The sequence below is a fragment of the Momordica charantia genome, assembly GCF_013281855.1.
Source record: "Momordica charantia cultivar OHB3-1 chromosome 7 unlocalized genomic scaffold, Mcharantia_2.0 BLBB01000007.1, whole genome shotgun sequence".
NCBI lineage: Eukaryota > Viridiplantae > Streptophyta > Magnoliopsida > Cucurbitales > Cucurbitaceae > Momordica > Momordica charantia.
This window is the reverse complement of record NW_028275165.1, coordinates 6887598-6902406: the sequence shown is the minus strand read 5'-3', so window position 1 is coordinate 6902406 and position 14809 is coordinate 6887598. Positions and strand designations below refer to the sequence as shown.

Here is a 14809-nt window from a genome sequence, read left to right as displayed (position 1 = left end):
AAAAGTTAAGATTGTTAGAATAAATGACCACCACCTCAGCAGATTAGACATTGGATATCAGTTCAAAGCCAAACTTTTCCTTTGCTAGCAGCCTTTTTATAGCCTATTGTAGAAGAAGCTCTTGAGAAGTTGATGTAGAAAATATTCAGACAACTATTTGCCACAATTACAATATGTCACATTTAAGGGGGGAAAAAGCCATTATTCCAAAATCCCACAGCACTCTCAGCAACCACCAGATTGAAGTTTGTAGGAAGCAGCTTTGTCCTTCACAGCTTCCACATGGAGATGTTGCCATTAAAAGATGTAGCAATTCTTAGTGTTTGGGATATCACCACATCTGCAGACTGAAAAGATCATCGTACCAAATCAGCCAACACATTGGAACTTCTTTTTTTGTATGACCATAATATTTTGCTTGCTTAGCTTCAATTTACTCCTAATGGTTATAAAAAGCTTCAATTTGGTCTTTGCCATAACCAAAAGTTAGACAGTTGTCTTATTTGGCGTATGGGCGCATGACAGAGAGGCAACGAGCTAGCATCTAAAGAAATTATGCCACGCCAGAAAACTGTCTAACATTTCGATAGGAGAGATCTAACCAAACCATAGGTACCAAATTGAAAGATCTATACAAAATAAAGCACAATCATAGGGACTAAAATGGTAATTTAACCTCGACAAAATTTCTCGTTCAATTTGTGCAGCACTTGACTTCTATAATTGAAAGCACAGAAACTTTTGTGTGGACTAATAAAGTTCCATATTAAATTTTTGATGATCAGGCTACCACATTAAAATTTTCTTTCACAATAAATTGCCTATAAGCACCAATAAAGTTCTCACATTCTTATAAGCACTATTAAAGTGCTTCTAAATGTACCAAGCGCTTTTATTGTTTTTAGAATTCCAAAAGCCCTTCTCACCTTTTCAAAAATCACCCCAAACCCATGGTTACATATTCATGATTAAAGCAAAATACAACATGTTGTGTGGCTTAACAAAGTCATACCATTCATTTCACCGTTTCCAATTCAAGCGTCACTCAGTTATTGTCTCTTTAAGTTAAAAAGTACACTGAATATAACTTGACATTTTGACTTTCCTGTTACTAAGACAACATGATATTTCGATTTCAATAAAATTAAATTCCTACAGTTTTTTTCTCTTTTTGGGATAAGATCTTAGTACTAAAACTACCACACGAGAGTTATTTCACACGTAGAAAGAGGGGAGGGGAAGAGAGAGAATATGAACCATCAAGGAAAACCTACGCTGTCTGTTGAACACCAGCTTGTCGTATCAATTGAGAATAAATATATTCATCAACCCTCTGCTTTGCCAAAGCTACCTGTAAACCATCCAAACAATTTAAATGAAGATCCTTCAGCGTAAAAGAAATGAGAGAGAAAGAGAAGAGGTGTAGAAAAAAAAAAAAAGGCATGCTCTACAAAGATATTTTGAAACTACTCTATTTCTGGCATACCGTGGAACTTTCAATTTGATCGAGAAAATAATAGTAATAAAATATAGTTGCTTTTATAGATAAAAGGAATTTATTAAACATAGTATATACAAGAAAAAATAATGAAAAATATAAAAAGGATCCCTATTTGGTGCATCTAGGAGCAAAAATAAGTCCAAAATCAGATACTTGAATGTTTATCGACCAAGAAAATGTTCGAAAAAGAGCAGCCAAAATAACTTCCCACACTGTCTTTCAAAAGAAGTGCTTGCTCTAGAGCAAATAACCCAACAAGAAGATAACTGCACACTTCTAGAAGACCTAAATTCTTAAAGTTGGTTTATCCAAGAAAATTCCAGACAATTTATTTACGTTGTTTGACAATGCCCAACTGAAAAAATATAGTAAATTATACTTCTATATCGGATTGGCATCTATCATCAAATCAACCACTTCAGGGTCAATATATTCTAAAAGAAACACATAATTTTTTCAGCTGTTAGATCTTTAAACAGACAAGCTTATTTTCTGAAAAACAGAGAAGTAAACCAAATAGCTAATAACCAGAGGAGCTTAAATAAAAAATATAGAGAGAGAGAGAATGCAGAACAAGATCACCCAGCCTTAAAATTAGATTGAAATCAAGAAATTTGCAAAACAATATCACCCAGCCCTCAGAATTAGATTAAAAACAAGAAACTATGATTGGATACGACCTTACTTGAACAGATCTATTCAATAAATTGTCCTTGAGTTTTAAAGAAACTATGATCTATGTACCCTGCCTTCATATATAAAAAAAGATATACCCAGCCTTAGAATCTGACAACTCAATCAACACAAGAACAAGATCACCCTCCTTCCCATAACACCTAGTGCTAGTTCATTAAAAATAAGAGAAAAAGTCATGCCTGCTCAGCACTTCCACCAAATTGTATTTGCCTGTAATTTTGTTCACCTCTTCCACCACAAACCTGCAAATAATGATGTAAGGATGTAGATTTCAAGAAATAGAATTTCAGAAGGACCTCTAAAAACGCACACAACAAGGATATTCTAACCTTAATTGTAGCCCCAGATTCATTTCTGATCCGTGATATGTTGAAGCCACCAATCCCAATCAACCCACCCACCAACGTCTCCGATATCAACATCTCAAAGGTTACATAATTAACTGCAAGATTGGTTTTCCTAAAGATGATGTGGTTAGAAGAAAAAATATTAAAACTTCACAGACACACAAAAGACAGAATCAGAAATGATTTATTCGATACAGAAAACCACTGAATAACCTGAGGTTGGATCCATGTATGACTGTGGAGGGTGCATTGCATTATAATTGTATGTTGGGCTAACAGAAATGACTTGCCGAGGTGGATTTACCCTGAAATTGAATTCATGCCTAAATCACTACAAATACAGAAAGAAAATAGGACGCCCAAGTTTGATTAATCTCAAGAAACATCTGCTGAAATTATCTTGTATTCCAGAAATTCAGTGTAGTTTATGTAAAAGCATCCGAAGTGCGCATGAATCAAGTAAACTCTGAAACATTGTTCAATATAGGACCTTAGTTGATTGCCTATCTCTTCAAGAGCCTTCAAAACTGCAGGAACATCACCTGATATCTGAATCCCAGAAGAAACATAATCAATCATTAGCATCAGATCATAACACCAAATATATAAATCAGTGTTTTTAACACGCAAGCTGCACTCTAAAACGACAAGGCTTTTAATCACCTCAAGACAAGAGGCGACAAAAAGGCATTGCCTGAGTGAAGCAAGGCACACTTGATAAAATAATAAATTATAAATTTTCAATAAATATTATAGGTAAAAAAGTGAACAAAACAATTTAATATTTAAATAAAAGTTAACTTAAGTAAATTTTAAAAAATAAAGAAATTTATTTTAATACGATAACTTAAAACAACAACAACCCATATAAACTACCATTTAGAAGTTTGATACCATGCAGGCACTAACACTCATTTAATACTCCTTGAAAATGCCTAAGCACTCATTTAATACTTCTTGGCAATATAAAAATGCACAAAATCCCATGAGAAACAAGTTTTTGTAGAGTTGTTCCTGAAATACTATTCTACCACACCAAAGGTTATCAACAACTTCCATTTCATTATATGAAATACAGATACAAAGGAAAAGTTTTTGTTTCTTCATTGTTCTCGAACAAAAAAAATGAAATACAGAAACAACACAAACTAGGAAGGAGCGTAAAAGAGTGCACACCATAATCAGAAATGGTGTATACAATTCATTAAGCGAAACTGCATAGAACTAGAAACTTAAGCATTACAAAATTCACCAGGAGAAAATTCTAGAGAGAAACAGAAAATGAGAAAAGGGAGAATTTACACAGTTCTCAAAGCTTGGCACAGAGTCCACTCCTACCCCAGAAAAACTACCTCAAATAAATAGTAAATGCAGTTCAATGCAAGATTCATGTTCTAAAAGGTTTTGTTTGTAGCCGGTGAGGCATATTCATGAAAATTGCAAAAAAAGACTTGGATTTCTTCAATACATGGATTGATAAAGGAATTATTGATCGACTGAATAACCTGGTTGAAAAAGGTTCTATGCAGTTGACTTGTAATAATGCAATTGAACTTCTTCAAGCAAATAAGAAGTTTGAATTTACAACGTAGGAAGCCATCTCACAAACTGGAAAATTCTCACTAAAAACAAACAGAAGGAGAACACAGTAGATGGAAGAAAGATATATACTAATTAATTTCAATATTTTGGACCCACCCTAAACACTTCTTTTACTTGCTAATCCAATAAAAGATAATCACCAGATTGGAGAAGTTATTCAAATATTTTTCCTGGAGTACCGTAAAAGTGGTGTGGGGGGAAGGGGGCTGCTGAATCCAAGGAGGAGCTGGATTAGAGGGTTAAGGCTGAAAACACAGCCCTGTTGGTGAAGTGACGATGGCATTTTCAACGCACTGTGGAGGAAATCATAGCCAGCAATATAATTTATCTTCAAAGGATTGGATCCCTTTCCCTAAAAGTTTCTGTAGATCTAAAGGTCCATGGAAGTCTATTTCTAGCCGCTGCCAGAAGGCTGACATGTGGGTATAGAGCAGTTGATGGCAAAGGAGATAAAATTCTCTTGGGAAGATCCTTGGATCTCAAATTCCCCTCTTCAGGGTTTCACCACCGCCTAATGTTGGTTAGAGAGCCTGTCAGGTTGGGATCTTCTGTTTAGAAGAAAATTTTCAGGTTTAAGAGGTGGAAGAATGGGTCGATCCATCCAATGTTTTGGGTAGCCTAGTGGTGAGTAATCAAGAGGACCACAGAGTTTGGATGCTTGAGGGGAGTAGGCTTATTTCTACTAAATCTCTAGTCCCTAAGCTTATGAATAGCAGAGATTACCTAAGCCTGCTTTACTCTAAATCCATCTGGAGAGTCAAAATTCCAAAAAAAAAGGTTGAAGTCTACTTATGGATTTTAGCTCATGAGAAATTTTTTTTTTCTTTTTTTTAACAAGAAACGAACTTTTCATTCATTAATGAAAAGAAACAAAATTGTTCAAAGATACAACCTCAAAGAAGTGAGCTAAACCCTTCTAGCTCATGAGAATTTGAGTACAGCTTGTAGACTTCAGAGAAGGATGCCGAATGCTAGTTTGCTAACTGGTGTGTTCTTTGCATCAGCATGGTGGTTGTGCTTCTTTGGAGACTTTCCGTAGAACCAAAAGAACGTTCCAAGGGGAAGAGTCCAGCCGATAGACTTTTTGGAGCTTTTTTTTAATTGTGGACCAGCTTTCATGAGAAAGATGGAAGAGAACAAGTACAAAAGGATGAAAGGCCCAAAGACAATGGGCATACAAAAAGACAGCCCACAAACATAGTTTGAAAGCTAACTATACAGAATGGACTACGATCCAAAGAAATAAGACCTAAGGGTAAGAGCAAAACTCCTTAGAAACTGACACCCAAACAAAGGCGTTAAACCTAGCAGTGGACTACAGCATCTCAGGAGGACACTCAAGATCCCTAGAAGTCTTGCTGTTCCTATCCAACTAAAGACCCCAAATTACAGTGGAAAAAAACCCACCTGTCAAAGAATCCGGCCATTACCACAAAAGGGAGGTGACGAATAACCTCCTCAATCATATCATAGCACCCCCTAGGTCTGGCCAAACTAAGATGGAACAACAATCGGAAGAAGCAATCCCAATTAGTACAAGCATATTGACAATTCCATAACAATTCCATAACATATGGTTCAGGTCTTCAGCATCTTTCTTACACAACACACACCAAAACGGCCCCAGCACCACAAAAGAAAGCCTCGTGACACGATCCAAAGTGTTCACTTTGCTAAACAAAGAATCTAATCTTATTTGGGACTTTCACCTTCCAAAGCAAGGACAAGGCAGGCCTCTTACAAGTAAGACAGGTCACAAAGGAGGGAAAAAACGACTCACTAGAGAACCTCCCACAAGATCAAGAATCCAAAAAAGAACATCCCTACCACTCAGACTCACCACCCGATCAACTAACAAAGAGATTAGAAGAATATTTCGTCGACTCTCTAGGGGAAAGAGGCCGACTAAAGCCAAAGGAAAAGGAAGAGGAACCCTGAGGAAGGAAAGATGCGACCGAACTAAATTTCAAAGACACCAAGTGGTAAAGAAGAGGAAAATTGGACACAGAGAGGCCTATCTCCCAACCAAATATCCTCCCAGAAAAACGTATTAGCCCCATCCCCACAAAATTTGTTAAACTGAGAGAAGAAAGGACCCAGCCGCAATCTCTTTCTAAGGATTTCTAAAAGTGCCTTTTAAACCCCTACCTGAAACCCAATCATAGGGATGGTAACCATATTTACTAGCAATAACCTTACGCCACAGATACTCTGTCTCTAAAGAGAAATGCCACAACCACTTTGCTAGGAAGGCCTCATTTCAACATCTCAAATTACCAATATGCCCAAACCCTATAACAAATGCTTCTTCTGGTAGATTTTAGTCTGCAATAGTCTTTGGGGTCGAAAATATTGATGATGAGGTTAATGCAGCTAAGGTTCTAACCTTGTGGGAAGGCATGTCATGTCAGAAAAAGATGCTACTTGAGAACAAGGTAACTTTGTTGGGGCAAGATAATGATAGGATCTTCCTAGATACACATACAAGGACAATATAATAAGGAAAGTAGAAATGAAATGTAGGAGCTTAAATTGAAAATCAGTAAGTTGGGTCAGGCAAGACCCATTCTACCGACCAAGTGTAAAGTTGTGTTCAGACAAGTGAATTGTGGGCAGATGAAAAGGGTCTTATCTTTTATGATGGCGTGCTTTTCTGAAGAAAAGGGAGGCTCTTGAACTCCTCCTAGTTGTTTGTACTTTTACGTTAATGAAATCACTACTTTTGAATCACATCACACTTATCCAAGATTCAACATCTTTTTTTATATAAAAAAATTAAAAAGGAAAAAAAGGGAAAAAAGGATGAATGCTCCATCCAGACATTCTCAAACCAGAAGTGTTTAGGAATCTACCTAGAGTTTTACAAAAGAAGAAAATGGGAAAGTAATCTGCTGTGATTCAAGGGAGTCTAATCACCTTAACCATGTCAAAGAAACCTTGCCAACTTTTGGAAATAAAAAATCTATTGATCATTGTAAGGACGGAATCACTCATATTAGATCAAGTGAAAGTGTTAGTGCTAAAAGGGATGGCTGCAGCTTGTTGAATTTCTTAATCAAACAACCTTGAGTTTGGCCTAGTGGCATTCAGAAGTAAAGGGACTTTGTGGAAATAAATTCAAACCATGGTAATCACCTATGATATTAAAATCCTATGATTTTTTTTTTTTTTTGAACAACATACAAAATTCTCATTGATGTATGAAAATAAATAAAATTGTTCAAGGATACAAACTCCAAAAGAAGTGAGAAAAGCAACAAAGGAGAAAATAAGATCCGGAAAGAAATACATGGAAATACCAAAAAGCTAAGAAGAATAAATAAAGGCATTCCAAGAACCATAAATAATGCCGGAAGAATAGTTCTTAAACAAAGATGAAATAGAACACCACTTTGATCTTGGTTAATTCAAAACATTCAAACGAATCCTTGTCGTGAAAAATTCTTTGATTCCTCTTTAATCATAATTCCGACAAAATGGCTTTGACCACACTAACCCAGCCTTCGGGGAAAGAGAAGGACTGTGCAACAATTGCAACAAATTGCCTTTTGAGTCTTCTAAAAAAAACCCAAATAACATTGAAGAAAGAAAACAGCAACCACCAACAATTCAATACAAAAGGGCATTGGAAGCATAAATGAGCCTGACATTTGCTGGGAGAGTAACCCATAACACAAAAAGAAGGCTGAAGAGACAAGTTGAGGAGCTTCTTTAGAAGGATATCTGAGGTATTCAAATTTCCCTGCAATTCCAATCAAACACACTGACCTTCTTTGGGCAATTAGAATTCCCATTACCAAAAGAGTTTCCTCTGATATGAGAGATCTATCCACATTTGTCATAGATGGAGAGCAGTATACTCCTTGTCCTCCAAGTCTTTAAGGCTTCTATGGGTTTAAGGGTTCCAAGAGGATGTAAGACCATCCAAATTAACAGAAATGGAGCAAAAACTAGATTTAATAACCCCTGTACAAGTGAGAAAATCAATCCTTCAACACAAAGTTCACCAAACCTAACATTTTGCCAAAAGAGTATACGTCTACCATTTGCCACTTTAAAAGAGGAATGATGCTGGACATTACTCCAATGCTTGAAAATGTTAAACCAGGGGCATTTATAAAACAACCATTTTTCCTTTCCAAAGAGTGTCAATCGTTCAGATCCAAATCATAGATGCTGACCACAACTAAAAGCCAAAGAGAAGTAGCTTCTTGAGTGAATCACCAACCCCATTTAGCTAAAAGAGCTTGATTTTTCTGTTTGAGATTACCAATGCCCATGCCAACTTTCTTCAAGTGAAATGGAAGAGATATTACAACATACTAAATGTTTCAAATTCCCTTCCGAGTTGCCTTCCCAGGAAAAGATGCATATCCCTTTCAATTTGCTTACACAGTTTTGGAGGCATTTGAAACAAAGGCATGTAATAGATTGGAATATTGGCTAAAATCGTGTTACATTGAGTAAGTCTTCAACATTACACATAAATATAGAAATAAACACTTCATCAAAGGATATCTTAGCTAACTTCTAAAGAATTTTTCAACCAGTCATTAATTGACGTTAGAATCTCCTTAAATATCCTAATGGTTATGATTATGACAAATACCAACCAGGCTCATAAATCCCCAAAATCCTCTCCTATCATGTTAAGAAGGGAGGCAATGGACTTCAAAAACCTATCCAATAGAATTGTCTTGAGGAGTTGTGAGGTGAATATTTTTCCTTCCTCTTACCTCAGGCTCCCCTTGGGAAGCAATTCGAGGAGGTTGACATTTTGGGACCCTATCTTGGAAAAGGTTCAAAAGCATCTTTCTTCTTGGAAGAAGGCTTTCTTTTCTAAAGGGGGAAGATAAGAGGTTGCATTCAGTGACCTTCATTATGCCTTCCTCCTTTGTATTGGGCACAAAGTGGTGCAATCTGTGCAAACTTGTGTCACATGATCTTGAACATATTTTTTTCCAGGTTTTTGTTTGCTCAGGCTTTAGGAAGTCGCATTGCTTCAGCTTTTGAGATCTTGTAGGCATTAACAGGGATTGTTGTTCTATGATAGAGAAGGTTCTCCATTACCCTCCCTTTTGTGATAAGGGGATAGTTCTCTTCCATACTTGTTTTTTTGCTATTTCGGGAGATTTATGGCTTGAGAGAAATGGTATAATTTTCAGAGAAGTGAAGAAGTCCTGAAAAGACGTGTGGGAGGATGTTAGATTTAATACCTCTTTATGGGCCTCGATTACTAAACTATTTGTAGTTATCACTTAGGAAGTTTTATTATTTTGGATTGGGGTCCATTTGTTAGGTTCTCATTTTGAGAAGTTGGTTTTTTTGTATGCCCTTGTATTCAAGTTCCTCAATGAAAGCTTGGTTTCTCATTATTAAAAAAATAAATAAAAATAAAAAATCTCGAGAAAAATAAGATAGTTTAAACAACTTTTATCAAAAATTCCTTCCACAAGGTAATTTGTGACTCGTGAAGAGCTCCCACCTACAAATCTTGAACTCAAAGCTATGATCAAATTTCTTTCAATCCAAGGATTCCAAGCTAATTGTGTTTCTCAGAGAAGAACTATATTTGGATCAGCACAATTACACAATGCTTCTTTTTTTACTAAGCCCCAAGCCCCCTTAAAACTCTAAGTTACAATCTTTATAAAATAACTATAGATCTTTTACAATTAAAATACTAATAAATGACAGCAAGTACACATACACATAACTATATTTTAAAATATTCATATAATTGAATATACGTGAAGATTCTTTCTAATAAAAATGTATCTTCAGATTAATTATCCCTTAAGAACCACGATACAATATAAAAGAAAGACTAAACACTCTCCTATTCATATCCTGATGACGTTGACCGCACAATATGCATTCCTAGCCAAACATTACAAAAGTGTGAAAGTGTATTGTGTGTTACTATTAAATATCACCCAATAAGAAGTAGCTCCACCTTATGGATGAAAGTTGAGATTTTATTTTGTCAGCAGACGTTTACAAACATTATAAAAGTAGAACCAAAAGATTGTTTTCACCTCACTACTCGTAGCGGACAACTACTAAAACATCTCACTCAATTTTTAAATGAAATAGCATAAAGAATAGTTGTAACACTGGTCATATTATTATAATACAAACAAAATGGAGGTGATGACCATGATAGGAAGCCAAAAAGAATGGTAAATAATCGATATTCTAACTTCCGTCAATGTGAAAGAACTCACTTGCACCACTCGGTCTGATTCATGAGCAGACGCACAGAGAGGTAACTGATTGGGAGCAAGAATTGTAATTGTCGCACCAGAAGAATTCCTCAATTTCTCAATATTTTGACCTGAGGCACCAATCAAAGAACCTGCTTGAGATCCTGCAATTAGGAGTCTTATAGTATTGGCAGCCACATGCCCTGATCCAACCTTTAGTTCCTCAATGCTGGTACCATCTTCCTGTAAAAGTATAATTAAAAAAGAAGCAGCAGATACAAATTTCTCAAAAAACAATCTAAAATAAATGTGAGACATTATCATTCTATCACGAGAACATCAGCACTTCAAGAAGGGGAATTTATGTCTTATCGAAAAGTATAATTTAACAAGTTTACAGGTTATTGGCAATCCATATTTGTACATTCAAATGATGACTCCTGATATAGGAGGGTTAAAGTAAGATTTGCCAAGGTGCGTGTAGGCTAGCTCAGACATGCATGGTTATTTGAAAAAAACAACAATAATAAAAAAATAAAACAAAAAAGAAAAAAAGAAAAGAACCATCTATTTGATGGAAGTGCTTTTACGCTGCCTTGAAAATCAATACTTTCAAGCATTATCTTCGAATTTCTATATAAATATTTAATTTATTGATATATGGAAAGAGATCAAAATTTTGAAGGGAATCAATGTGGACTAGAGTTTTCAGCATCTTATTGAAATTTTTGTATTGTTGTCTTCAACACAACATTTTCATAAGTCATTTCCACCGATTGCCTCCCATCATCACAACCACATTATACACGTCAATGCAGGGAAAAAAAATCATGAAGTTAGCTTCCAACCATGATGGATAAGGAATATGTTTCATTATTTTGGGATAAAAAAAACCAACTTTTATTGAGACAAATGAAAGTACAAAGGAAGGGCCTATAGGAAAGAAATGCCCAAACAAAAGAGCAAATAGAAGCAAAAATTACAAGATATTGCTCCAATTTTTAAAAACAAAAAGTAAAGGATATTTACAAAGCTCATTAAACAAGAAGACCCAGAGAGAAACATTTAAATTTGCCACGCTCCGGACCTCCTCCCAAGACTTTTATGTGTATCCCTAAAAATCTCCTATTTCTCTCTGACAACAAATTCCACAAAATAGCGAAAAAAAAAGCCACTGGCTAAAGAACCTGAAACCTTTTATGGAATGGAGGATTATTAATAAGCACCTCCAACATTTCTTTGCAACCTCTGATTGTAGCCAAATTGACTCCAAAATGTGCCCCAAAAGTAAAAACTGTTTTAAAGTTTCACGGTGAAGTGACATTGATCTAAATTCTTTGATGCCTTCCTGCACAATATGCATCACTAGGGATCCAAAATAATGGATGAAGATCTTTGGACAATTACCACAATGTTTACCGTCCCCAAAGAAACCAATACAAAAGAACTTGATCTTCTTTGAGATTAACCTTTCTCCAACAAAGTCAAAAGAAGATTAGACAAATCTTTAAAAAAAAAAAATTAGACAAGTCTTGTGATCGACTCAACATCACACAAAACTTAATCTGCTTTGAGATTGGCACTTCCATATCAAAACAGAAGAAGATTACACAACTATTGGGACTCAATATAGACTAAGAGGCCTTCTAAAATGAAAATCAAAACCAAGAGAAAAGGTAAGAAAATCATTACTATGAGATAACATTGAATTAACCAATGTCTATTTTTGAAGCATTAAAGAGGGAATGAAAGTCAAAGGGATCCTTTACCTATCCACATCTTCCCAGAACTACATGCGGGCCCCATTTTCCTTATAGAAAATTTGATGCAGTTATTAAAGCCTAGTAAGCAATGGGAAATGGCTATATAAAGACTACTGAATATGCCCTTAAAGAGCACAAGTGTAACCGTTTTTCAAACTAACAACCATACTTCCTCACTATAATCTTGTATCACAAAGAATCAAGCTCAAAGAGAAGCACAACCACCACTTGCCCAATAGAGTTAGAATCTTATTTGCCAAATTCTCTAGACCTAGCGCACCCCCGTCACCCATTGGTAACAACTTCCCATCTCACAAAATGTAGATACCCTCCCCTCCTCAATGCCTTGGCATAGAAAATTCTTCAATATTCATAAGTGGGTGAAGAATATGTCAAACTAAAGACCTTATTAAGAAAAAAGGGGGAAACACAAAAAAGGAAACTAATATGTGAAGGGCAAAAAACTTATTAAGAAAAGACGAAGACCCCAAAAAACTTTGCTTGTTAATGATTAGGGGCACTTAAAAACTTAAACCCATTAAGAATGCTATGCAAAAATGTCAAATGAGTGATCATTTATGTCCGTGCAATCAATTAATTAATACAAATTAAAGCTACAATTAGAATTCTACTGATCTGACAAACCAGAAGATTAACCTTACTAGAATTGAAAACCGTATATTATCAACTAATTAGATTTCCACCACTACCCGCAGCTAACACAAATTATGACTCTAAACTATACAATGTAATAAATAAGATAGCACATGCCAAATGCCTTGACCCCCCCTTTGGGCTGCCACAAAAGCAAATAAATTTCTCATATCCATTGCACATTTTATCAATTAGCATTGAATGACCTTCAATATGAGTGCTGCAATCTGCTGAAGTGCTTTCTCCGCATCAGTAACCGAATTCTCTTTGTCTTTGGAACTTATAATGATAACGCGTTCTTCGTACCGCTGAAACATCAAGAAAAGCTCAAAAGAAAATCACCCAAAAAAACACGAAGTTCGTTTTTAAAACCCTAACCAGAAGAACCAAAAATCAAAGACGAAACATACCGCGACCGCATCGGCGATTTTGATGGTAGCTTTGGTGTCCTCGCGAACCTTCTGGATTCGGCAACCAACTTTACCGATAACCTTCCCGATCTGCTTGGAGGGGACAATGATTCTGAAGAGCACGTCGTGGGCCTTGGCCTGCCTCTTGGTAGCGGAGACATCGAAGGCGTCGCAATTGGGGGCGATCGGGTCGTCCTCACGGCGGCGCTTGCCGGAGAGGGTGTGGCCGTGGTCGGAGACCAGTATTGCGCCGGGAAGGGGCATGGAAACGGGCAAGGGAGGCATGGGGGGCATGGTGGGGTACAGAGGGATATCGCCGGGCTGCATATTCTGAGGAATCGCCGTCAGTGGAGTGTGAGAGATGGCTGTAACAGGCACAGGAAGAGGCAGCGGAGACGTGAAAAAACTGAAGAACGTACGAGGGAAAGAGAAATAATGATAGTTGATACCATGGAGAACCAAAGAGAGGCACCTCTAACAACACAACAAAAGGGTTAGCTTTATATCATTTAGTATATTATATATTATACTTCATGTTCAACTAGTTCCGACTAAAAATATTAGATTTGGATCACAAATTCATATCTTATTGTACTTAAAAAGAAACTACAAGTTAAAGTATCTCTTCGGACTAAAAATATTAGATTTGAATCACAAACTCATATCTTATTGTACTTAAAAAGAAACTACAAGTTAAAGTATCTCTTCGGACTAAAAATATTAGATTTGAATCACAAACTCATATCTTATTGTACTTAAAAAGAAACTACAAGTTTAACCTCCCAGGCCTATTTGATAACATGTCGGTTTCTTGTTTTTGTATTTTTTTATAACCTATTTATTCAGAGGTTGTTTGATAACCATTTTATTTTTGCTTTTTTTATTTTGAAAATTATGCTTGTTTTTGTACAATTTTATTGTTCTCCATTTAAAATATATTTGAATTCTTAGTCAAATTTTAAAAATAAAAAACAAATTTTTTGAAAGTCGGTCTCAGTTTGATAACCATTTTGTTTTTGTCTTTGGAGATCATGCTTATTGGCTCACGATTTTTTTAATATGTTTTATCTTTTATTAGACACAACCAAATTTTAAAAACAAAAACAAGTTTTTTAAAAGTATTTTTTATAGTTTTCAAATTTTAGCTTAGATTTCAAAAATGTTTTTAAAAAGTAGATACATATTAAAGAAATTTAGGTAAAAAGTAGTGTTTACGATCTTAATTTTCAAAAATAAGAAACCAAAACAAAATGGTTATCACACTGTTCGACGAGAAATTCAACAAAGAGAAATAATTCGAATTTGGAACTTGTATTTGTATTTATGTATGTAGGTGTTACAATCTCTAATGTATAATCTTCTAATTAATTCTCTCAGATGTGAACTTCAATTCGAGGGCTTGTAAGCTTATCGCTTGTGTCTTCAGCTTTCGGCGTATTGAAGAATCTTTAGAGTGTTCGACTGTGAAGCTTGATGTTTGGTGAAGTTTGTGGCTTGATGAAGTCTTCGGCTTGCTTCACGAAATTCGGACCTTTCGTTCTTCGAGTTTCGTTAGTTCTGGATGCTTCGCATAATGGTTGTAGATGACTCTAATGCTCCAAATGCTCTGAATCTCCAATGCTTCTGGATC

The 14809-nt window shown here is 35.7% G+C and overlaps 1 protein-coding gene across 1 annotated transcript; it reads right to left on the bottom strand.

The window, feature by feature from the left end:
- Nucleotides 1–57: 57 nt before the first annotated feature.
- Nucleotides 58–13676, bottom strand: LOC111018846 (flowering locus K homology domain). The gene is made up of 9 exons (XM_088126539.1): nt 13180–13676; nt 12976–13077; nt 10374–10595; nt 3035–3093; nt 2758–2849; nt 2527–2639; nt 2377–2439; nt 1275–1351; nt 58–347 (listed from the first exon to the last, which is right to left on the bottom strand). The coding sequence occupies exons 1-9, from the start codon at nt 13504–13506 to the stop codon at nt 332–334; spliced, it is 1071 nt and encodes a 356-aa protein (XP_087982665.1). The 5' UTR covers nt 13507–13676; the 3' UTR covers nt 58–331.
- Nucleotides 13677–14809: the final 1133 nt, after the last annotated feature.

Coding starts and splice junctions, on each gene's coding strand:
- LOC111018846 (XM_088126539.1), bottom strand. CDS start 13,506: ATGCAGCCCGGCGATATCCCTCTGTACCCCACCATGCCCCCCATGCCT. Junction 10,596..12,975: donor TTGCAGCACTCATATTGAAG/GTCATTCAATGC, acceptor ATACTTTTACAG/GAAGATGGTACCAGCATTGA. Junction 3,094..10,373: donor AATCAGACCGAGTGGTGCAA/GTGAGTTCTTTC, acceptor TCTGGGATTCAG/ATATCAGGTGATGTTCCTGC.